At 34.4% G+C, this 23,459-nt stretch overlaps 2 protein-coding genes across 8 annotated transcripts in view; one reads left to right on the top strand and one right to left on the bottom strand.

Annotated features, from left to right (window-relative positions):
* Positions 1-17,504, top strand: part of ROCK2 (Rho associated coiled-coil containing protein kinase 2) — a 182,768-nt gene extending 165,264 nt beyond the window's left edge. The window contains exons 25-33 of one of the 6 annotated variants that reach the window (XR_011164608.1): positions 929-1,108; positions 1,667-1,841; positions 4,205-4,275; positions 5,416-5,504; positions 6,043-6,121; positions 6,952-7,213; positions 8,146-8,359; positions 9,995-12,737; positions 13,804-17,504. Coding sequence is in view for 4 of the 6 variants with exons in the window: in XM_069068910.1 (XP_068925011.1) it covers positions 929-1,108; positions 1,667-1,841; positions 4,205-4,275; positions 5,416-5,504; positions 6,043-6,121; positions 6,952-7,213; positions 8,146-8,359; positions 9,261-9,294 (1,104 nt within the window). In the remaining 2 variants the exon portion in view is untranslated. Of the gene's footprint in view, positions 1-928; positions 1,109-1,666; positions 1,842-2,204; positions 4,185-4,204; positions 4,276-5,415; positions 5,505-6,042; positions 6,122-6,951; positions 7,214-8,145; positions 8,360-9,260; positions 9,322-9,994; positions 12,738-13,803 lie in introns of those variants that run through there. The other 5 variants (XR_011164609.1, XM_069068910.1, XM_069068911.1 and 2 more) reach the window with 5 other exon arrangements.
* A 1,522-nt stretch (positions 17,505-19,026) lies between these two features.
* Positions 19,027-23,459, bottom strand: part of SLC66A3 (solute carrier family 66 member 3) — a 29,745-nt gene continuing 25,312 nt past the window's right edge. The window contains exons 6-7 of one of the 2 annotated variants that reach the window (XM_069068914.1): positions 21,213-21,254; positions 19,027-20,099 (exon numbers count right to left, since the gene is read on the bottom strand). In XM_069068914.1, coding sequence (XP_068925015.1) covers positions 20,008-20,099; positions 21,213-21,254 — 134 coding nt within the window. In that variant the 3' untranslated portion in view covers positions 19,027-20,007. The remainder of the gene's footprint in view (positions 20,100-21,212; positions 21,255-23,459) is intronic. The other variant, XM_069068915.1, reaches the window with a different exon arrangement.

Raw genomic sequence — 23,459 nt, forward strand, 5'->3', positions numbered from 1 at the left:
TCTGCATATTGCATATTGAATTTATTTAACTCTTTTGATCCATTATAGATTGCATTCATTGAAGCATGAGGTTCTGAAATTTTTTTTTTGGTGGGGGATGAAGGTTCTATTCCTATTTTTTGTAAGCTTTTAATTAATAAAGGCTCAGTTTGGTGTAGAGGTTATATTTCCAATATGCTATTTATGATGTAGCTATATTTAATTGTTGCTATCCTCTTCCTATGCCTAAGATTTTTTTTTGTTTTTGTTTTAGGTTTTTTTGGAAACTCATATTTAACTTTTTCTGTTTTATGAGAATTTATATAATGACTTCAGCCAGCCTGTGGGAATTGTGTTAGTATTTCAAAGAAACTGTTTTTCAAAGAAGATTTAAATCTGGAACTTTATAGAGTCATCTTAACCTTCATCATCATTTTTTAGAGGAGAAAATCTTAAGTCTTGAGTTGTTAGGTGACTTGCTTCAGAGCAGTTCAGTTGTTGAATGACTCAATTTACATAATGAAACTTATTTCACTTAGTTTTTTTTTAAACTATTGATAGTGCTAAGGAGTTTCTGACAAAACTTCCTCTTTCATGAAGGAAAGTGGAGATTTTTCTGTTGTAGAACTATTTGAGAGCTTAAGAATTGAAAAGGCAAGAAGGCAAATCGAACCAGTCCTGTCTTCAAACAGTTAACTCTAGAACTCTTAGAAAAGTCTAAGGAACAGCAATAGGGTTTTGGTTGGGAGGTAATAGAGAGTAAATGAATGTGACTGGTATTTACAAGTTCCTGTATTTAAAGTGACCAAAGAAAAGGGGCATCTTATTAAAAAGTTCTAGGTAGTATTTTGTGACCTATTATGTGGTCACAGGTATTTGCATCATGGCAAGTGGTGGGATGTAGGGAAAACAACAGTTAGTAAACATTTTTATTTTTTGTTTCTTCTAGGCTGTGAATAAATTGGCTGAGATTATGAATCGAAAAGAACCTCCCAGGCGTGGTGCTGACACAGATGTAAGAAGGAAAGAGAAAGAGAACAGAAAACTACATATGGAACTTAAATCAGAACGTGAAAAGTTAACTCAACAGATGATCAAATATCAGAAAGAATTGAATGAAATGCAAGCTGTAAGAATCCTTTTTTTTTGGGGGGGGGGGAACTTTTATGGTGACTAGATGGCACTTTAAAATTTTTGTGTATTTTGTTTTTCATTGCTAGCTTGTTTCAGAAAAATGTTACTTGAAGAATAAGTAGACTGATTTGATGAGTTACATATCATACCTAGAGGCAAGTGAGTGAGTCATAGTGAATGGAATACTGAGTTCAGATCTCATTTCTGTCTCCCTCTCTATTTACTTGCTCTAAGATACTGGCCAAGTGAGTTAACCTGTGTACTGCAGGCATTCTTTTGTTGTTTGTCCATTGTTATCAGAGAGGACCATGACATCAGGGAGGTGATGCCATGGTGTGCAGATGAGTTGGATGTAAGTAAAGGAGAGTTGCGTAGATTCACCAGCCTCACTTTCTCCTGTGGAGCCATTATTTACTAAGTTAGGGACAAGTTGTTACTTTATATTGGTGGAGTGAGTCCACACACACACACACACACACACACACACACACACACTCTTTTGGCATATACCGCGTTTAACTTTAAGCAAAAAAAAAATTTTTTTCTTTTACAGCAAATAGCTGAAGAAAGCCAAATTCGAATTGAACTGCAAATGACACTAGACAGTAAAGACAGTGATATTGAACAGCTTCGATCACAGCTCCAAGCTTTACACATTGGTCTGGATAGTTCCAGTATAGGCAGTGGACCAGGGGATGCTGAGACAGATGATGGGTTCCCAGGTACAGGTTTGTTTTCAGCACTTTTAATTATTTTTATAAAAAAGCTTCTGACCCAGAATCAAAATCATATAAACGATTAGCTCAAGGCCTGTGACAGATTTTTTTTTTCCAGATAGGTGTAAATGCCAGTAAATTTATATATGGGAAAACGTGTATCTTGGTTCTACCATTCTTCACCTTTTATTTTATTTTATTTTATTTTATTTTTTACTTCTGATAATGTTTTAAAAAAGAAAACTAATTTTCACATTTGTTTTGATAGTGCATCATATAATGTAGTAACTAATTTTTTAAAAGCTATTCTATATCTAATTTTTCTGTTAAATTTTTTTTTTTTGCACTTTCCATTCTTTTATGTTGGGTATTTAGTCCATATCACTCAGTCACGTACTATGGAATCCATGTCTTTCACCTATCAACGTTCTTCTACCTCTCTCAATATTGCTACTAAGCCTTCCAGTTCTCACATGCTTCTCGACTCTGATTCTGACTCAGAGGAAGAATCCTTATCTTGTGCACCCATTTCTTCGGAACCTGATAGTACAGGTGACATCCTGAAAACCATTTCACTCATGGATTGTTTTCCCCCCTCTTCTAACTTCGTCTCTTTTGAAAAGTTTTCATAACATTATATTGCTATATCCACTAACTCTTAAGGCTTTCATTAGACCTAGTAAAAATGCTACATGCGCAGAGAATTGTTATCTAAATATTTTTCTAACCCATTAATTTTAAAATAAATTTTAAAACTTGATTATTTTACCAACTTGCTACAATGCGGAAACTGAATTATCTTGATTATGCAAAAGAAGTAGGAAAATGGCATGGCTGCTTCAGAGCTCTTAGGATTTCTCTGCTGTGAGCTATTTTCAGGCAAATGAATGTGAATGTTAAAGTTTTATCATGGTTTAAAGATATAGTTTTTTTTTCATTTTTTCATTTTCTCATCAACAAAAAAAATAAGCGTATTCAGTATGCTTATACCTTCAGCATAGTGGAACTGGGTACTGTGAAGAATATGAAAATTAATATCTGAGTTCTAAAATAGCTTACAACCTCAGTGGGGAGATAATAGGTAAACATTTTTGTATTTTAAAATTCTGTAATTATATCCCTGTGTATATTCTATCCACACATGCATCATATGTCTTGGTAGTTAGTTTGATGAGTTGCCCTGGTGAAGAAAAACTTTCCTCAACTAATGGTTTTAATTCTCTGTTCATCAGCCTTTCTTAACATAACTGTGCTGGTCCTTAATTAAAAGACACACATTCTATCACTAGGCTGTACTAGAAACCTTTCCAGTTTGCTAGGTAGGACTACCTGAAGTTTATATGTCATTTTAAATGAAGATTATAAAGTGAAATAACTGCAGTGGAACATATTTACTCTTTCATTTTCTTATAATAGGTTATTTCTTTGTCCTCATCTCTTACAAAGATAATCATCAGGAGAAACCATAAGAGAATGTCATTAAAGTACCAGCTTTGATTTTAAGTAAGACATTACTAATCTTACATTAAATCCTGGAATCAAAAGGTTATCTGGTGAGGTAGTCTCTTTGTTTCAGTAAATGACTAGGTTATAATAATATCAGAGAATTAAAACTATATCTTGATTTCTATGATAGTATTTCCTTTTAGAACTGCATCTAGGTGCTATATTCTATGAAATCTCTATACTAATATCATTTCCCATTAAAAAAAAGGATTATGAATGGCACCTTTGGAAATACAGACAAAATCCAATGAATTACAAGGTATTATCCAAATTCTGCTATTGAACTGGAATTTTGTCTGTTATTAAGTATTATTTAAGATAAGTGTATCAACTTGATTTATAATGAGATTTTTGTCCTATGTTGTAACAGCATTTCATTTGTAATTTTTAACTTTCCTTTTTAATTTTCATGTAAACATTCTAAAAGTCCAGTGTTTTCTACTTTTCTGCTTATAAATGTTTCAACTTTAAAAGGTGCATTGTCTTCAAAGGAAATTTCTATTATAATTGAAGTCAGATATTTCCAACATGATAGTTTCTTAAGGAGATATACCATCAAAATACAACTAGAGTAGCTAGTTCATCACTATTGCCTTCCAAGATCACAAATGCATGTTTTAGATAATTCCTATCAATGGGACTTTTTGCTTGAGTAAAAGTACTGTAAGATGCAAGTCTGTTTTCATTGTAATACTCTTTTTGAAAAAATTGCATTTGCTTACTATAATATTTGTGGATTATAGATAACTGCAGCGATAAACATTGAGGAACAGATTAATATGGCTTCATAATATCTTGATGTAAATCATGTACCCACAAAACCTAGAAAATAATTGTTGTTTGAGTTATAATCCTTTGTTTGTGTGCAGAATCAAGATTAGAGGGATGGCTTTCATTGCCTGTACGAAACAACACTAAGAAGTTTGGATGGGTTAAAAAGGTAATTTAGTACTATATGGTTAGAAGTGGTAGCATTATTTTCCCATAAATAGTTTATTGGTCTTTTGCACATTTTACATAATCTTTGGATCCTGCTTTAACTATGGTCCATTTTTGGTCCAGATCTTGGAAGTGACATATTACTTATGCAGATATATAAGAAACTTCATATATTAGCTGCTAATCAGAAAAAATATTTGTGTTGATTGCAGAATGGGGTTGTAGTGAATGGGATTGTACAGTGACTGCTGCAAAAAAGGGACGACAGTTATTGAACATACCAAATTAGCTTAAATCTTTTTAGATTAGGAGATCATTGAACAAAATCCTCCATATGAAACTTATATGGGCTTTTATTTGAGAATATAGATTTTTCTTGCCCTCTCCTCCGCAGGATATACCATGCAAGGTGCCTGTTTTAAAACTTTTTACTGTCTGCTTTTTCTGCTTCCTACTCAGAGTTTGTTAGCCATTTTTAGAGATGTTCTCAGGTTCTTCAGACATACTAGAATCTGTTACTCATTGACAACAAATTTTAAAAACTATTTCATCTTTTTCATTTCTAATGAGAGTTTGGAATTTCAATTTTATTTTGTTACTTTATTTGGTAGAACAAGAAAATAAAATGTGAGCAAAAACTTAACTTTACATTATTTCTTTCCCATGTCATATTTACCACTATTAGATCTGATTATAACGTTTATAGGTTCTCATTATTTGAATCACAGTAGCTGTGAATTAACTTCAGTGCTCAAGAAACAACAGTGCTGTTTAGTCAATTTCAGATAGAAAGCATATCTGAAGATTATCGAACATTCCCTTCATTTTTATTCTAGTTTCAGTGATTTGGAGTTTGTGAATATTCTACTCTAAAACCCCATCTTATTTTAGAAGCATCTTTATCATATTATGAGATTATCCTTTTTAAACGTATTTCAAGTAAAAATAATTAACTGTTGCTTTAAATAATAACATTTTTACTAAAGTCCCTTAAGTACATCCTTTTAATTCCATTTTATTTTGTGTGCTAGCATTGATTTTTATTGCTGTAAAAGAATTTTATTTACTTGCAAAAAAGAGTAGTTGAAACAAAAGCTATAATAACATGAACCTTAATATTCAGCTATTTTTCTCTTAACAGTATGTGATTGTAAGCAGCAAGAAGATTCTTTTCTATGATAGTGAACAAGATAAAGAACAGTCTAATCCTTACATGGTATTAGATATAGAGTAAGTATTTTAACACAGGATGGTTAGTAAATATAAATTTTTTTATTTTACATATTAAGTTAAGGTGGGTTTTTTTGAGTAGTTGATATATGTTTTCCTATTCATTGAAGAAATTGATGCCAGTATCACATTTAAGAATATGCATTGAGGAATGTAGCCATTGTTGTTTTTTTATACCTTTGGGACATTATTCAAACAATTGATAGTACATGGTCTAAGGCTTTATTAATGTATTTTATTTATTAATCTATTAGGCTTTAGTTTTTTTTTAATTGTTTAAGATTTATTTTTATTTTGTATTTTTAAAAATGTATTTTATTTGAAGCTAAACTGAATTACCAAGGAAGTATAGAAATTTAGAATTTAGGAGAAGAATTTCTAAAAATCTCAAGCAATGGTGTTTAAATTATGTGAAGTGCTATGTATTCTAATCTTGTACAGTATATGAAGTTAATTTAATTTAATATGCCTCTTGAAATAACTGACATAATTTTATCCTTTTCTGAAATTTTATTCCTTTACTTAACATCTATTTCAGCAAGTTGTTCCATGTTCGGCCAGTCACACAGACAGATGTTTATAGAGCTGATTCCAAAGAGATTCCAAGGATATTCCAGGTAACATGTAGCTTCTTTTGACCTCTCCTCCTCAGGATATACCATGAAAGGTTCCTGTGATCAAACCTTTCACTGTCTTTGCTTTTTCTGCTTCCTACTTAGAGAGTTTGTGAACCATTTTCAGAGATGTTCTCAGGTCCTTTAGACATACTAGGATCTGTTATGCGTTGACAACAGATTTCAAAACTATTTTGCTTTTTCATTTCTAATGAGAGTTTGGAATTTCAAGACATACTCTCTGCTGTAAAAGAACTTACTGTTTCTTATCTCTTAAGAATATTGCCTGTTCAGTTGTCAGGTTTTTATTTTTCTTTATCAGTAGATTTATTTTTACCTACGTTTCTGTTTGTAAACCCAAGTTATAGCATAATTACAGTAACATTTAAGAATGAAACAAGTAGCACCAGTAAATATTTATTGATCATCATTTCTCCAAAACTTAAAACTTTTTCTAAGTGGAATAGTGAGCTATTAAGAGGTTTCGATTGAAATACCTTTGTTGCCTCATCTTCTGTTGAAATTTCTAAAACATAGTCTTTTAAAAATCCAAAATGAAAGACAAGAGGAAAACAGGGAGCGGCTGAAGTGTGAAGACTTCTTTTATTGAGGTTTGAACAGATTAAAGATTGGTAAAGATTTAATGGTTTTTCCTCCCCCTAAGTAATATTTACTATAATATGACAGAATTACATGTTTTGGCTTTAAGTTGTGATTTCTTATTCCATATTTTATGCTGATAAAATTTTTACTTGTCCTGTCCAAAGGTAGTTTTTTTATTGTGGGTAACTTTTATCTAGAAATGACATGTGGGTCTCTTTTGATATATCTAGATCCTGTATGCTAATGAAGGTGAAAGCAAAAAAGAACAAGAATTTCCTGTGGAACCTGTTGGAGAGAAGTCCAACTGCATTTGCCACAAAGGACATGAATTTATTCCTACTCTTTATCATTTCCCAACTAACTGTGAGGCCTGTATGAAGCCGCTTTGGCACATGTTTAAACCTCCACCTGCTCTTGAGTGCCGCCGCTGCCATATCAAGTGCCATAAAGACCACATGGACAAAAAGGAGGAAATCATAGCACCTTGCAAAGGTAAATAGTGAAACTAAATATATTCATGCTACCCATCTCTAAGAAACAAATTGTGTTCTGTAGAAATTAGATATAAATCATTGATGAGTTTTTAATGAGAATATGGATAAACAGAAACATCCATTCCCCCTGAATATTTATTATAGTGAATATTATCTTTAAAAGAGTGGTATTTTAGGCTTTGAGGGAGATAAAAAGTTAGATAATCTTTCCTAGAGCTTAGAGACTAGTAAGGGGGAAAGACATTCAAAGTAACAGTACTACACAGTATTGCATACAAAGTGTATTAGAGAGGTGCAAAACAGTGTTGTGACTCCCAGAGTAAAGGCTATTGCTAACCAAGGGAATCATGGAAGGCTTCCCAAAGAAGTGGAATTTAGGTTTACCGTTAAGCTGTTAGAAATGACTGTTAATCTGTTAGAAATTCAACAGGAAATAGAAGGAAAGTTTTCCAGGAGTAGCATAACACTAGCATAAACAAAAAATGTCATGAAGACTGGAGATCATGGTGCATTTAAGGAGAGGGGGAATGCAGAAAATCAGTTTGACTAGAGTGCAGAGAACATGGCTGGGGGCGGGAATGGGGGTGGGCAGGGTTATGGGGGGTGGTACAAAGAAGAGAGTAAGTAATGAAAAGGTATTGTACTGCCTATCATATACAGGGCCTTAAATATCAGAGAAAGGAACTTCAGCTGTGCCCAGCCGACAGTTAAAAAAAAGGTGGGGGCGGTAATCATTTTTTAATTAGTGGAATAACATAATTGGATTTATGCATTAAAAAGATTTTCATGGCAGTAGTATGAAAGATACCTTAGGAAGGAGAGAGTAGAGAAGCCAGCTGTTAGATTATTAGAATAAATCTAGGTATGTGGGAGAGGCATGTACCATTCATGATTAAAAATACTGTTATTGTTTGAAATGTTTTATTTCAGTATACTATGACATTTCATCGGCAAAGAATCTGCTGTTATTAGCTAATTCTACAGAAGACCAGCAGAAATGGGTCAGTCGGTTAGTAAAAAAGATACCCAAAAAACCCCCAGCGCCAGATCCTTTTGCTCGGTCATCTCCTAGAACTTCTATGAAGGTACAGCCCAACCAGTCTATTAGACGGCCAAGTCGACAGCTTCCTCCAAGCAAACCAAGGTAAATTTTAAAAATTCAACAACATCAAAACTAATTTTCTCAAATGATTTAATGGAATTTTATATAATACCATTATTAAAATTAATCCTACTACATCCCATTTTTCTCCTTGAGTTCAGAATTCTAATGAAACCTTGAATATCAAATCCCAGAAACTTGTCAGCCTTATATCACATATATTGACTTGTATGAACATGCTATACATTTATTTAACAAATATGAGTCATGTATTCAAATATATTTGTATGGTAGAAAATGTGAACACAAGTGGGGTTTTTTCAGTCAATTCTTATAATTTGATGTTTAAATTGTTGAAGACAGAATTTATAAATACTATTTTGACTGTTTTTAAAAACAGGATCCATTTAATTATTCAGTGAGGTAATAATCAATTTAGATCACCTATATTTTGTAAGCTGTTTTGTATTTTGTAAGCTCAAAAGTACTCTATAAGTACCAGCAATTATCGCTGTGTAAGCTAAAGTGTTCTTCCGATTTGTCATAAAAGAAGAGCTATCTGGAGCAAAGGAACCAGTTCATCAATCTGATATCAAGTTCATATACAGATTACACAACAGAGTTCCTAATTTAAATATAATAGAATATAGATCTTTATTATGTGGATTAAGGTGTGAAGGCCACCAAATAAACAATAGTACACAAGAAAAGCCTGAGATTACATGTAACTTTTGAGGACAGTGAGAACAGTTTTGTCTCAACAAAGATTCCAGTGGCAGCAGCATTTTTAGAATGAATCATTGTGTCAACATGAACTGTGCTTTTTTTCTTGCTATATAGTACTCTTTTGGGGTTTATTAATTTATGAATGCTTTCTTTGGAAGAAAAAACCTGCAGAAGCTATATAATATTTAAAAATTTTGTTAATTTTTTTTTTTTTTAGTTCTGGCCCTCCCCTTCGAATTATTCTTCATTGACTTTTTTTTGTACATTTTGTCATAACAGTAAGTAGTAGGGATCTTTTTGTACAGTGCTGCATGTAGATTAAAACTAACCATCAAAACTTACCCATAAAATTAATAGATAGCTGATAAAAATTTCTCAAAATATAGAAAAGATCTTTCATTTAGAATTCTTCATATCTTCAAAAAATATTATTTTGGATTTTATGGAATTTATGTACTATTGTTTTTATGCTTTATAGCATCTGAGTCTTTATCACTTTAATTCAGTTATATTTGTAGGTAATCTCTGATACATCTCTAAGTAAAAGAATTAATTTATTATTAGAGAATCAGTTGTCATAACAGAGACAAGAAGAGAGAAAAAATTATTTTAGGAGGCATAAACTCTTGGCTTACTTGTCAAGTGGAGAGAGATGGCATCCAGAATCAATACTGTTTTAGAATATAAATTCATCTGTCAAGATATTATGAAGAAGAATAGTACAAGATTACAAATAGTATTTCCTATTGAAAAGCAAGAAGCAGTTCAGGGTAGAAAAGAAAAAGTTTGGTGTAGATTCAGCTAAGCAAAGTATTCTCAAAAGCATTTAGCTTAAGGAAGTAGGACAACAAGAAAAAAACATGGAAAATGTTAGAAGAAATTTTTGAAACAAACTTTTTACCATCAAGTATGATGAACTACCACATTTAGACTCTAATATCCCATTCCCAGATGTGCTTATAGAAGAATTGAAAATTGCACTGAAGAAAATGAAAATGGGAAAAGCACTTGGACTAAGCGAACTATCCACAGAAGAGATGCATGCTGATATTGACATAGTTTTGTGGGTATTTAGTGATCAAGATATTTAAAAGCAGGAAAAATTCAAAAGATGGGGGGGGAAACACCTCTGTCCACAGTACAATAAGAAACAACAAAGGAAATAAAAATAACTGTTGACCTACATGCCTGTATAAAATTGAGGATAATGTATACACACATTAAGGATGTTCTTGAATTTAAGTATTGGGAGAGAACGAGCAGACTTTCTTACTCAATATTCTGTTAGTAGACTGTATCTTTCCCATCACATAGTTGATGGAAAGGTGTAGAGAATGCAAGAATCAACTGTGCTTGTTGTTTGTTGACTATAAAAGAGCATTTGATTCCTTGGGAGGAGTTAAATGTCACTTCAGACAAGGTGTTTCCCATGCATGTGTCAAAATTATGTAAGATTGCTTGAAATATACACAAGAACAGAGATAGCCTTATTCAACATTCTAATCAATAATTTCAAGCAAGGGATAAACAGAGCAAATATATGTTCACCAGAGGTGTTCACCACTGTCAGTTAGGAAAGACATCCGGAGCTGATGCTAAATTAAAGAGGGATTCCTATGGATGAAGAAGTCAAGAAGTTCCTGTTTGTTATTGACATTGTACTGATTCTATCAACTCCCAGAATACTGCATAATCTCTAAAGTGAGACCTATAATCATTCTGAAGAGTTTGGTACATAAGTGGGAAAAACAAAACAATAGTATTTATATAGTGCTTTAAGGTTTTCAGAGGTTTACATATGTTATGTCATTTGATTTGATTGGTAAAAGGCTACTATCCAAAATATCAGTTGGTCAATAAATATTAAGTGCCTACTAGATACAAAAAGAGACAAATGACAGTATCTGTCCCAATGGATGTCATAATGTAATGGAGGAGTCAGTAAGCAATATGTACAAACAATTAATAATTAAAAGAGAGAAGGCACTAGAATTAAGGGAGATTAAGAAGGGCTTCCTATAGAAAAATGGAATTTTAGTTGAAACTTAAAGGAATCCAATTAGCAGATGAGGAGGGAGAGTATTCCAGGCATGGGGGATAGCCAGAGAAGATGCCTGGAGCCAAGGGAGAGAGTGTCTTCTTTGTGGAAGTGCCAGGAGGCTAATGTAACTGGATTGAAGAGCATGTGGCAGGAAAAGGGCTTCGAATACTAAATAGAGGATTTTGTATTTGATCCTGGAGGCAATAGAGAGCCACTGAAGTTTCCTCTAGATCAGACCTGTGCTTTAGTAAAATCATTCTAGTGGTCGAATGGAAGATGGATTAGAATGAGGGGAGACTTGAGTAAGGCAGACCCACCAGCAGGCTATTGCAGTAATTCAGGTGTGAGGTGGTAAGGGCTTGCACCAGTGTTAGCAGTGTCAGAGGAGAGAAGGGGTTATATTTGAGATTTGCAAAGGTAAAATTTATAGCAGACCTTGGCAACAGATTAGATATTGGAGGGTGAGAGAGTGAAAAGTGAAGAATAATCTAGTTTGGAGCCTGAGGGACTGGGAGGATGGTGTTACTATCTGCAGTAATGGGGAAGTTAAAGGGAAAGATAATGCGTTCTGTTTTGGATGTTTTGAGTGCTGAAATATATTACTGGAAATCCAGTTTGACATGTCTGAAAGGCAGCTAGAGATTCAAGATTGGAGGTCAGCAGAGAGATTAGCGCACGATAGGTTGATTTGAGAATTGTCAACATAGATTTGATAATTAAATCTATGGTTGCTGATGAGATTACCAGATGAAGTAGTAAAGAGGAAGATTGCATGATCTGGATGAACATCCAGCAGAGAAGACTGAAGAGGAGCCATCTGATAGAGGGAAAACCAGAAGTCTGAAAACCTAGAGGGAAGAGAGTATCATGGAGAAGAGAGTGATCAACTGTGCCAAAGGCTGTAGAGAGTTCAAGAAGAATGAGGATTGAGAAAAGGCCATTGCCTTTGGCAAGAGATCGGTGGTAATTTTGGTGGAATGAGAAAGTTGGAAACCAGATTGTAAGAGATTAAGAGTCTAAGGAGAGAATGGAGAGAGACATCTGCTGTAGATGGCCTTTACAAAAGCTTAGGATAGAAGGATCAAATGAAAGTTTTTTGAGAATAAGGAAGACATGGGCATGTTTGTAGGCAATAGGGAAAGAGACAGTAGGGAGATTGAAAATAAGCGATAGAGTGGGGAAGACAGAGGGAGCACTTTGTTGAAGGAGACAGGATGGACTATGATATGCAGTTGAATGGACAAGTCATAGAGCCTGTCCATCAGACTATGTATCTGTACCTTGGGCAGATACTGCAGATGAACAATGAATTGGGCCCAGAATTGAACATAAAGACTAATTGCCTCTTGGAAAGTTGCAGGTTTTTTTCTTTTAATAACCAAAGATTTCTACCTAATAAGTCTCTATGACTTATATCCATATTTTAAATTGTGATTGATAAGGAAGTTGTGTTAAAGAAAATGTTTACAAGAGTGCCATATATGATTTTTATAATGGAATCGTTAAAATGCAGAGTGTAGCCAAGTGTAAATATATAAACCTCCTATTGCAGATTGCTTGATTTGGCATTTAAGGACTGGGATTGGTCATTTGATGATATTGATGATGGTGATGATGATGACGATGTTTTTGATTTCTGAAGAAATGAATGGGGTAATTCAAATGAGAAATGGATGCTTTCCTTTCTGCCTAGAGCATGTGGTTTGGATTTGGGCTTTTATGTTCCCTAGTCTTTTTTTCCCACGTATTTTAAAATGTTATTTAAAAGTTAATTTTTAAAAGTTAAATTTCAGAAAACATTCCAGTTGTACCTTTTAAAAGTCAAGTAATATGTACAGATGTATTTGACAAATTTTAATGTACTTGGAATGGCAACTTTGGAGTACAGTTGCTAAAAAATTATAATAAAAGGCAATTCAAGAACTCCTGTCCATTTCAAGTTGCTTTGAAGGGGAAAGTAAAATTGTTTTCTTTTATTTGCTATTGAGTTCATCTGTGAAAATAGCATGTTCTCCCTGTCCCCTTTTCTTCAGACTTGCAAAGTTGAAACTGCAAGAGCTTTCCATTTCTTGACAATGGTGTGAAGTACCCTTTTCTGACTTGGCTTATTGTAGTGGTGTGAAGTGTTTGCTGGCTTGTTTTATAGTTTTGTACTTGGAGAATAATTCAAGCAATAATGCCGATTGTCCTGATTGCTGACGTGTAAATATAAAGTAATTCAAATAATCACTGCTATGTTTGTATAAGAGATAATAATCTTAACATGTTATCTTTTCAGCTACTACCCAGTTTGGAAGAATTAGTGCTTATTTCACTGTAACCATATAATTGTCAAAATTATACTGGATAAAATTGCAATATGCTCTTGTTTATTTTGAAATATATTTTAATATTTATTAGTTAATAGTAATACAGCTTGTGTTGCCAGAATAGATTTAATTTTGCAAGCCCTCAAATTGTTGCTTCCACATCAGTCATGGCATACTCTACTATGTAACTTGTAACATTAGCATTAAGTGGGGTTTATGAAAATTATAGTCCCACTAGGGCTTAGTAACTATGCCCACTGATGGTAAGGTATAATTTTTTTTTTAAGAAGGTATACATACAGTGATGTGTCAGAATATCTTTTAAATTAATTTGGCTTGGAAAGAATTTGGAGATAACTCTAGTTTGATAAGGTAGCTTCTGACAATGACAATTTTTTTTTTCCCCTCAGCTAACTGCCTTCTGTGAATGCAGTCACTATCCATGGTGATCATTTTCTGCCTGTTATGAACAAGACTGAAATGTGATATCCCCAAATTTATTAAATGAAAGAAAGAAGCTATATTTTCTTGAAAGATCGCTATATATATGTATATATGTATATACACACACACATACATACATATACGTATGTATAAATCAGTGGTTTACTTTTTTGGGGGTTGCAGTATAAATCAGTAATCTTGGAGAGGTTTCCTCAGATCTTTTAAGGTGACTGATTAAACCAAGAGTCTTGGTAACAGAATAAAGATACTGTTAGGGATACCCCTCTTCAAAGTCTTGTTCTACAAAACTCTGTTGGATGACACTACATTTCACAAGAGGACTGAGAAGAATTGAAATAAAAGCGATTATCTTTCAGCTTCACTGGAGAGATTTCACCAGCATATTAAGGTTACCAGAAGAATTGAGGATTGGGAAAGATTCTACCATAGTGGTATAGACTGAATCCTTAAGAAGTGACCATTATACTGTGTGTGTATATATATAGTACTGTAATACTGCAAGAGGATTTTTAAGACTTTCCACTTTATTTTTTATACACATTGATTAGATACCATTACTTATTGCAGTTGCAACTATGCACTTGTATAAAGCCATAATGTTGAAGTTGATATTATTCATTCTATATATCCAAAAAAAGCTGCATGTCAATGTGTTTGAGCAGTTAATGTAATGAAAACTTTGAAATTAATCATATCAGTTTAATATTGCTTCATGATGGACAACCCTACTTTGCCATTTGAATGCCTTAATTTAAGTCCTTTATTTCCACCTCCCCCTACCCCTGAGTCTCAACCCACTCTATGTATTTAAAATGATAAAGGAAAAAAAAATGTTTACCAGCTCTTAGAATACAAATTTGCTTTGTGGAAAAAAAATAGAGCACTATTTTTACACATAATAGTTATAGCAATGTCAGCCTATTTTGAATGTATAGTGAATGGGTTTTGTTTTTTTGGCAGGAAAGCATTGGTTACCAGGAACAATAATTGATAGTATGAGAACTAAGATAACTTCAATGTGTACTGGTAATTTTTCATCCAGCCCTTTTTACAAACCTCAGTATTATTCAGTGACTTTGTATTACTCTCATTAAGTGCTATGAAGCTTTGTTTTGCCTTGTTTGTATCCTGGCTCAGTTTTGTTTTGTTTTTGTGGGGGAGGGGGGGAGGGTCATCTCTGACTATCTTTTACATTTTCACACAATACAAGTATTCAAGAGTTATCACAAACTTTGAAAAGAACTAAAACATACTGTAGATATATATATATCTTCAATTTTTCTATACTGTTCTCAAGGATATGGCTGTGTGTATTATTTCAGTTATGTGCTAACGAGAACTGATAACCTGGGAAGATGAGGCCTAGAAGCACTAAATTGGATTTATTTTTTAAATTCAATTTTGTATAAAAATAGAATTTTGTGGGCTCATTCATGTTGTATTCATCACCATCCCAGAAAATTGCATGTTCTGTACAACTACAGTATGCTACAATGTTAAAGATATCAAGAGTAAAGAAATTATGTAACCTCTAACTGGTCGGTCTCTATATCTATAGATAGATATAGTTTGCATATCTATATCTATCTATAACTATAGAGAGTGTGTGATAATTAAAATATCATCTAACATTTCAATGAAGGAAGTAGACATTTCATTGTTCCTTTCTCTAGGGACAACATAGAAATGTTTGGAAAATTAGGACCACAATTATAAAACACTATCATGGGAAGCTGAAGAGTGGACTTTGGCCCATCAGTGTATGAAAACTAAATTCTCTCTCTCTTATCTCCTCCTGCCCCCTTCCTTTCACCTTTAACAAAATTGATTTATTGAATCTGCACTCTTTCATGTTGGCTGTGGACCCTTAAAACTAGAATGTGCATGCCATTTCATTTTCAAATATTGGTTTGTTGCAATCTAGTTTTAAAGCACAGCATGTTTTTTAAAGTGTGAAAAAATATATAAAATTTATATAAGAGTAACTATTTCCATTCATTAGACTTGTTTAAATGAGACTGAATGCATAAATATTTTATATAAAGATTTTGTTACATTGTGGGAAGTTCTATCCTATTATTCTGAATTGGAGAGAATATATAAATATATATATTTTTAAATAAACTGTTTTAAGGTGAAATAGTTTTAAGTTTACACATGGTAATTGAAATATTTGAATATAGAAGGCAAAAGTGGGTGTTAAAAAAGTAAATTTTAGAAGATATAAATAATTGAGAGAATGAAGAATCATGGCATCTCTTCTATATGGGGAAAATGTGAAGTTTCTCAAAATTAGATAATTTGCTAAGAAAAAAAAATTCTCTCCCATGGAGATTTTCTACATTTCATTTTATTGACAGTCAAGATTTATAAAGTTGTTTTCCCATTTCAAACAATGAAAATTTTCTGGCCTCATTGTTATTCCAGCTTCAGGTAAGAATTTGCCATTTCCCCCTTTGTAACCTTAAATCATGCTCTGTGCATGTACGTACCTATCCAAATGCAATCTCTTCAGCAAATGACATTCCCTTGGCATGGATACTTAATTGTGCCAATCTCCATTTTCCTACTGTCTTGACAAGTCCCCAAATTAAACATTCTATGGATTATTCCATTTTACACTATTCAGATTAAAATATTTTTAAGTTCAAAAATAGCTTATCTATAATGCCTGTTTTATTTCCTCAGGCAGAACCTGTTATAGACACAAATATTTCCTATGGACATAGGAATAAGGAAATGCCAGGTGGAAGAGGAATCATACCATTATCTGTAGTGTAAGTGATATTAGTGCAAATTTAAAGTACACATCAAATAAGCATTTCTTTTATCCATCAGAAGGTACAGGGACCTGAAGTCAAATGATGATTATAGGAAGGTATATCAATAAAAAATAAAATAAAGGGTAGCCTATATTATAAAAGCTGAGCCATAGTACTCTTCAGTGACTTAATTTTTATGACCCTATACTTCACTAAAAATCTTTAACAATAAAATGTATAGCCAAATTACATTTTAGGAAAGAATACTGCTATTGATAATCAAGTCTTCTGCTATCCTTTGTAGGAAAATGGAGATGGTTATAAACAGTGCATTGATTTACTGTTGATACTTGCTTAAACATTAGATTCTATAAACATTTTTCATGTCCAAGGTGCACTGGTCCAGTGATCAGAGCAAAGCCGAGTATATCTGAATTTGTAAATTCGTTTGGATACAAGCTTTTGGCTCCTTACTCTTGCCTTGGAATTTTTGCAGACTTTTTGGGCCTCCCTAATTCCCCAGTTGTGTTGTGAGGATACTGTAGAATATTTTGTAAAGCACTCTGGAGAAGCACTAAGATACAATGCTAGGAAGTTTAGGCTTGTCTCTCTTCTGCCCCTAAATCTATAAATTTTATTTGGAATGGTTTTGAATGGATTATGAAATGCACAGGTTACATAATCATTACACAGATACTTGATAGATGCCTTTTCCCCCCTTTTAAACACCAAAAAAAAAAAAAACCCCACAAAAAAAAAACCCAAAAAAGAATCATAGCCCCTGGATTATACTTTTGGAAATTTTTGTCACATCTTTGTAGCATTGTGATTGTATCCTATGCCTGCTTTTGAAAAGAAAATTAAATAAAAGGAATTGAGAAGTATGCATTTTCATACTTTTCCTGTGAAAATACAGTTCTGGAATGCTTCAACTTCTTAAAGCTTACCACAGGAATTTTCCTTCAGTGAAAGATGGGTGTGGCAGACATGCTTCTGCCTTAGGTAATCAAATTTGGGACTGTTGCCTGGGAGTCATGGAAAAATATAAATCAGATTTTCAGTCAAGAGCTCCTCTTCATGACCAAGCATTTTGGTGGGGTTTTTATCTTGTCTTCTCTGATAAATTTAAGATATACTAGAAATAATTCATACATGAAATTAATGGGGATGGGGGAAAGGAGCTTGATCAGAAACTAATACAGGGATCCCATTAATTTCTTAATTTGGATTCAAGTGGTTCTTTCCTTAAAATTACAAAGGCAGCAACGACATCTCCACAGGCATCAATTCTGTAGTAACTAAATTTAGGCCGACACCCTAATTATTCCTCTTTCCAGTTGTGTGAGTATAAGCAAATCATTTTGCCTCTGGACCCTGGGTTCCTCACTCAGATCACAGAATTCACAGGGTGATTTTGATAAAAGTATTTACTTGCTTTGTAACTTTGATAGCTTAAAAATGCAGTAAGACTTTTGGAACACTGTGTTTTAGTATCATTTATTCAGCACTGTGTTTTCACAGTATGCTGGAAAGCACTGCCTTTAGAGCTAAGAGGACCGGAGTTCTGCCTTTGACACCGTACTCATGTGACTCTGAGCAAATCACAACTAGTGGACCTCAGTTTCCTCAACTGTAAAATGAAGGAACTCTGAGATCTTTTCAAGTTCCAGATCTGAGATTCCATAATTTTCAGTGTATTTTTTTTCTCCTTCCTATCCATTTCTGGTAGGTGTTTGGGGGGGTTGGATATGTCTGTTATTTTGAGTTTTAATAGTTGCCTTAAGCTCCCACCCCACCATCTTACTGCCCTAGACCAACTCTTTATTCCTTTTGCTGACTAAAGTCATCTTTGACTTTTACTATGGAAATCTAGCTAGAAGGAAGGACTCACTCATTTACTGCTTTGTGATTGCAAAATATGTACAATTTGCCTGCATGGGAGAAGTGGTTTTTAATGCAAGTGGTAATAACATGATGATTTAATTAAGGGCAGAATAAGAATGCCATTTCACAAATGTCTGTTGAGATATAGAATATTTTCTCTTTTTGGTCTCATCATACTATTCTGAAAGGGCTGACAACTATTTAAGCAGTTTAAAAGCTACCAGCTATGTAATTCCACTCAAGTCTTCCTGAAGTGCTTCATCATGACTTGGATTCCCAAAGATTTGCCAGTGATAATAAGCAAGCTTTGACATGCCCTGCTATGCTGGAAAACCTCAAATATTTTCTTAAGGAGACAAGCTACCTAAGGGCAGCAAGCTACCTAAGGATTTGATCCACTGAGTGATAAAATTTTGTCACAAATTCATTTAATGTCCATTAAGTTAGTACCCATGCAGACTTTTGAGATGTATGTTCTGACCGCTCTCCCCACCCCGACATTCATGAGAGTTTTAAACCAGCCAGTGTTCAAAATAGGAATGTTTATTTTACATGCTAATTAAATTTAAAACTTTTTAAACCAAATTTGCATGCAAACAAGCAATGAGAAAAGTTAATGCTTCATTCTCACCTATTTTACTAAATTATAGGGTCAAATAAGAAGGAAAGGTATATAAGAATATATGGGAATTATGCCAAAGTAGTAGCATAGTGGATATAGTAGAAAGCTCATGTTCAAATCCTTGAACCAATCATTAACCTGTGACTTAGTATGACCTGTGTTCTAATACTGATTCTACCTCTTTGGCCAGTCATTTATCCTCTCCTGAGCTTCCTTACACTATGGAATCAATAAACTCTTTATTTTTTATCTTTGGTTATATCAATGACCTTTTCTAGACTGTAAAATGGAAAGTCCCTTCTGCCTAAATCTTATGAACATGTATTTTTCAGCGGGTATTGCCCAGCTATATTAAGTTTCAAAATTCAGTCAAGATAATTGTCTTAAGTGTTCTTTCAAATATGAAACCAGGCACCATAATGGAATTGCCACATGTAATTGAAAGCATAATCTCATCATCCTTTAGGAAATGAACAAGGCACAGTGAGATTTTTAATGACAAAATAATTTGAGGCTAAGTGCTTATGATGGAAAGAATATTAGCTGAGGAGTCAAGTCACTATCTTAGATCTGAGGCTTTGTGCCTCAGTTTCTCTGTAAAAGACAGATTTGGACTAGCTGATCAATAACATCCCTTCTGGCTCTTAACAGTCTGAAATCTGACATACAACTCGGCTCACCCACAGGAAAAATGGAAGCAGTGCATACTATCTAGCTTCGAGATGACAGGTTGGAAAATGTGTTTAGATGTTTAGGTTGCCACACTTTCATTATCATACTGATTTTAACATCCAAATGACCTTGCTTCAGTCACACTGGAGAAAATAAATTAATTCTCTTTTGGTCCAGTCTGAGTTATATTTCATTCTGGGGATGCTCTGTTATTCATCCTTTGTAGCTGTTTTCCGATAGCGAAGTATTGTAGCTGTTACCCATATGTTTAAAGCCAGCATGATCAGGAAACGGACAAGAACTGAAATACAATGAAATTTTTTAAAATGTTAAATATGAACAGTTCTCTTTTAAATGGAAGACAAAATCACGTATTAGACCAAATTTGCATATACCCAGGGAAAAGAAAATGAAGACATGCTGTGATGGTTGAGCCATCACAAAATCAGCCACTCTGGTTGAAATAGCCACCAGACCCAACCTGGATACAATTCATGACCACAAATTTTCAAAACAAATATGACAATATCTGAAGTTGAAAAGATTTCTGTTTTCAAATGTGGAAGCTTAAGGAGTATTCAGTTACTCTGATTGTTTATCTTTAGAGGGTGCAGGTGCCTTTAAAACCTTCATCTCAGGTAAAGAAGTTAAGTTACTTGGCCAAGGTTAAAGTAAGGAACAGAGATCTGAGATTCACATCTAGGTTCTCTGATCTTCTCTATATGCTACACATATAGTTACACATATATAGCTACACATATAGCTAACACACCCAGTGTGAGGAGGAGGGAGGAAGAGAAAATACTGGATAGCCCATCAAGCTCTCATTCACTTCTTTTTGCCCTAAGGAAGAGGAGGAGGATACCTATGAGACTTACCAGATTCAGAGCTGGAATGGACCTGGGAGATACTCTAGGAAATTTTTTTTTTTTTTTTTGCTTTTTGGAGGGGGGAAGTTAGGGCAATTGGGGTTAGGTGACTTGCCCAGGGTCACAAAGCTAGTTTTTTGTGTTAAGTGTCTGAGGCTGGATTTGAACTCAGGTCCTCCTGACTCTAGGGCAGGTGCTCTATTCACTGTGCCACCTAGCTGCCCCCAAATCCTTTCATTTTACAAATGGTTTTATCTGTAGCTGGGGGCACAGTCTTGCTTTTTAATACAAGAACTAATCAAAATTCACAGCACAAGTAGCAACTACTTAAGACCAAGGAAAAGCTGTCCCTGTTTACTAATTTCTAAAATATACAACAAACTCACAAGAGCTAATGAACACCTGAGAGAGTTGTTCCCATGCAGCCAAAACAAACACCAACCCCCTCAACACTCCTTCCCACCCCAGTCTGGATTACAGAGTGATTATCTTATGGAATCAAAGGTTAAGTGTGTACTGGGGAAAGGCGAGAGGAGAGTGCTTACCCATAAGATCCTGTGTGGTCATTAAAGTTGTTATTACTCTTGCTGTAAGTTAAAAATAATCAGTTACTATTCCACCTTCGCCATAAATCTTACAATGTGCAAATTCTGTTAAGATGTCAAGAACAACTTGGTTAAAATTCATAATTCACAGTTATAGAATGTTAGATCTGGAAAGAACCTTAGAGGTCATGCAGTCTGAACTGTTTCCCCACCTCCCTCACCTCTGCCAGGTTTTCAGAAGATAAAACTGAGATTAGAGTTTTAATAGCAGCTGACATTGCAAAGCTGACTCCAGCCTCACCACTGCCTGGAGAGGTAATGTAAGAACACAGTATGATCCCTGTTTTACAGATAAGGATACTGAGGTTCAGGTGTGTTAAGTGATTTGCCCAGTTACAGAGCTAAGAAGTGGCAGAAATGAGATTTGAATATAGGGCTTCCCGATTCCCAGGCCCACACCATATACTGCAAGATGTTCTAAGCCAAATTAGAAAGCAGCTTTCCTTTAATACCCACATACATAAAGTGGAATCACAGAACATTTGAAATGAGCTCTTCCACTTAATCTTTGAACAGCCAGTAACAAATCACAAATTTCTCTAAAGATAAATGATCTAGCAGTAGTAATTTCTGCGCAGTTAAAATTTACATAGCACTTGATAATTTGTAGAATGTTTTAACAATATGTTCACTCAATTCAACAATCTTATAATGTACAAGCAGTACAAATGTTACCTCTAATGATGGATGTAAGGGACTAGCCTAAGGTCACATAGGTTAAGGCAAGAATGCATGGCCTTGAGGCCACATGTGGCCCTCTAGGTCCTCAAGCAGTGCCCTTTGACTGAATCCAAACTTCACAGAACAAATCCCCTTAATAAAAGAATCTGACTTGGTCAAAAGACCCAGGGACCTAGAAGGCCACAGGTTGCCCACCTCTGGGTCAGGATCACAGTCTTATTAAACTTATCCCAAGCTCTAACTGCTGTACCATCTTGAATCTCTAAAGTGAATCAATTATTTAAAGACAGATTAAATTTCATGAAGAAATTTTCATGACATCATTCAAGAGAAATAGCACAGGATAATTAATATTTGGCCAGATCTTTGTTTTTAAACCATTTTATCTTCTTGTTGCCAGAAAATAGCAAAATCCTGCATATTATAATTTCCCAAACTATTCTGGACTTCAAACACTTCTGGACTTGGTCTATATAGAAAAGATTCCTAAGTGATGGTCTGGGACCTCTGTGGGGTTACTCATTACTTCTCCAGAGAAAGAGTTGAACTGAGGAAGTTTTTAGAACCAAAGAACCTGTTTTCAGAAGGAAAAACTATGCTTTTAAATAAAGAGTAACTTTTTATGCTGACATAATCAGTTAAGGGGGGGGGAGCTAGGGAGCACAGTGGATAGAGCACAGGGTCAGGACTCAGGAAGATAGGAGTTCAAATCCAGCCTCAGACCCTTTCTAGCTGTATTACCCTGGGCAAGTCACTGTTTGCCTCAGTTTCCTCATCTGTAAAATGAGCAGAAGGAAATGGCAAAACACTCCAGTATCTCTGTCAAGAAAACCCCAAATGGGATCACAAAGATGTGGGCACAACTAAATAACAATCACATTTAATATTCTAGAGGGAAGAAATACTTCTAGAGCCTCAATACCATCTCTAAGAGTGCCTACTGCGTCTTGCAAAACACCAGAGTTCCTATTTTAGTACATCAACCTTCTAAATATGTAATAATGTTTTTTTCTATCTGGGGGAGCATAACCATCACATGCCTTGAGCACAGAGCTCTCATATAGCTGGGTTTTAACTTCCAGACAGATGCATGAGTGCATAAAGGAGAGGGAGGCTGATGTAGTACTGGACCTTGAGTCTAGAAGACCTGGGTTAGAATTATGCCTCAGTTACTACTTACTAGCTGTATGTCCCTGGACAAGTCACTTAACCTTTCTCAAGTTTCTGAGCCTTGGTTTTTCTGATCTACAGAACAGATAATAATGGCAACTACCCAGGGTTGTTGTGAGGATCAAATACTTTGCAAATCTTAAGTGTTATATCAATATATATTATACATATTATTATAGGTGATACCATATATTACATGCATATTATAAATTACATTACTATGATATTAATAGTGCATGTTTATTATTCCTAAAATGTCACCAAATTCAGCAGCACATTGTTCTTCCCACCTCGCGCCCCCCCCCCCCCCCCCCCCCCCCCCCCCCCCCCCCCCCC

Source organism: Petaurus breviceps, unplaced genomic scaffold (assembly GCF_028583685.1).
Source record: "Petaurus breviceps papuanus isolate PSGF00001 unplaced genomic scaffold, PetGlider_PUasm1.0 90775, whole genome shotgun sequence".
Lineage (NCBI taxonomy): Eukaryota > Metazoa > Chordata > Mammalia > Diprotodontia > Petauridae > Petaurus > Petaurus breviceps.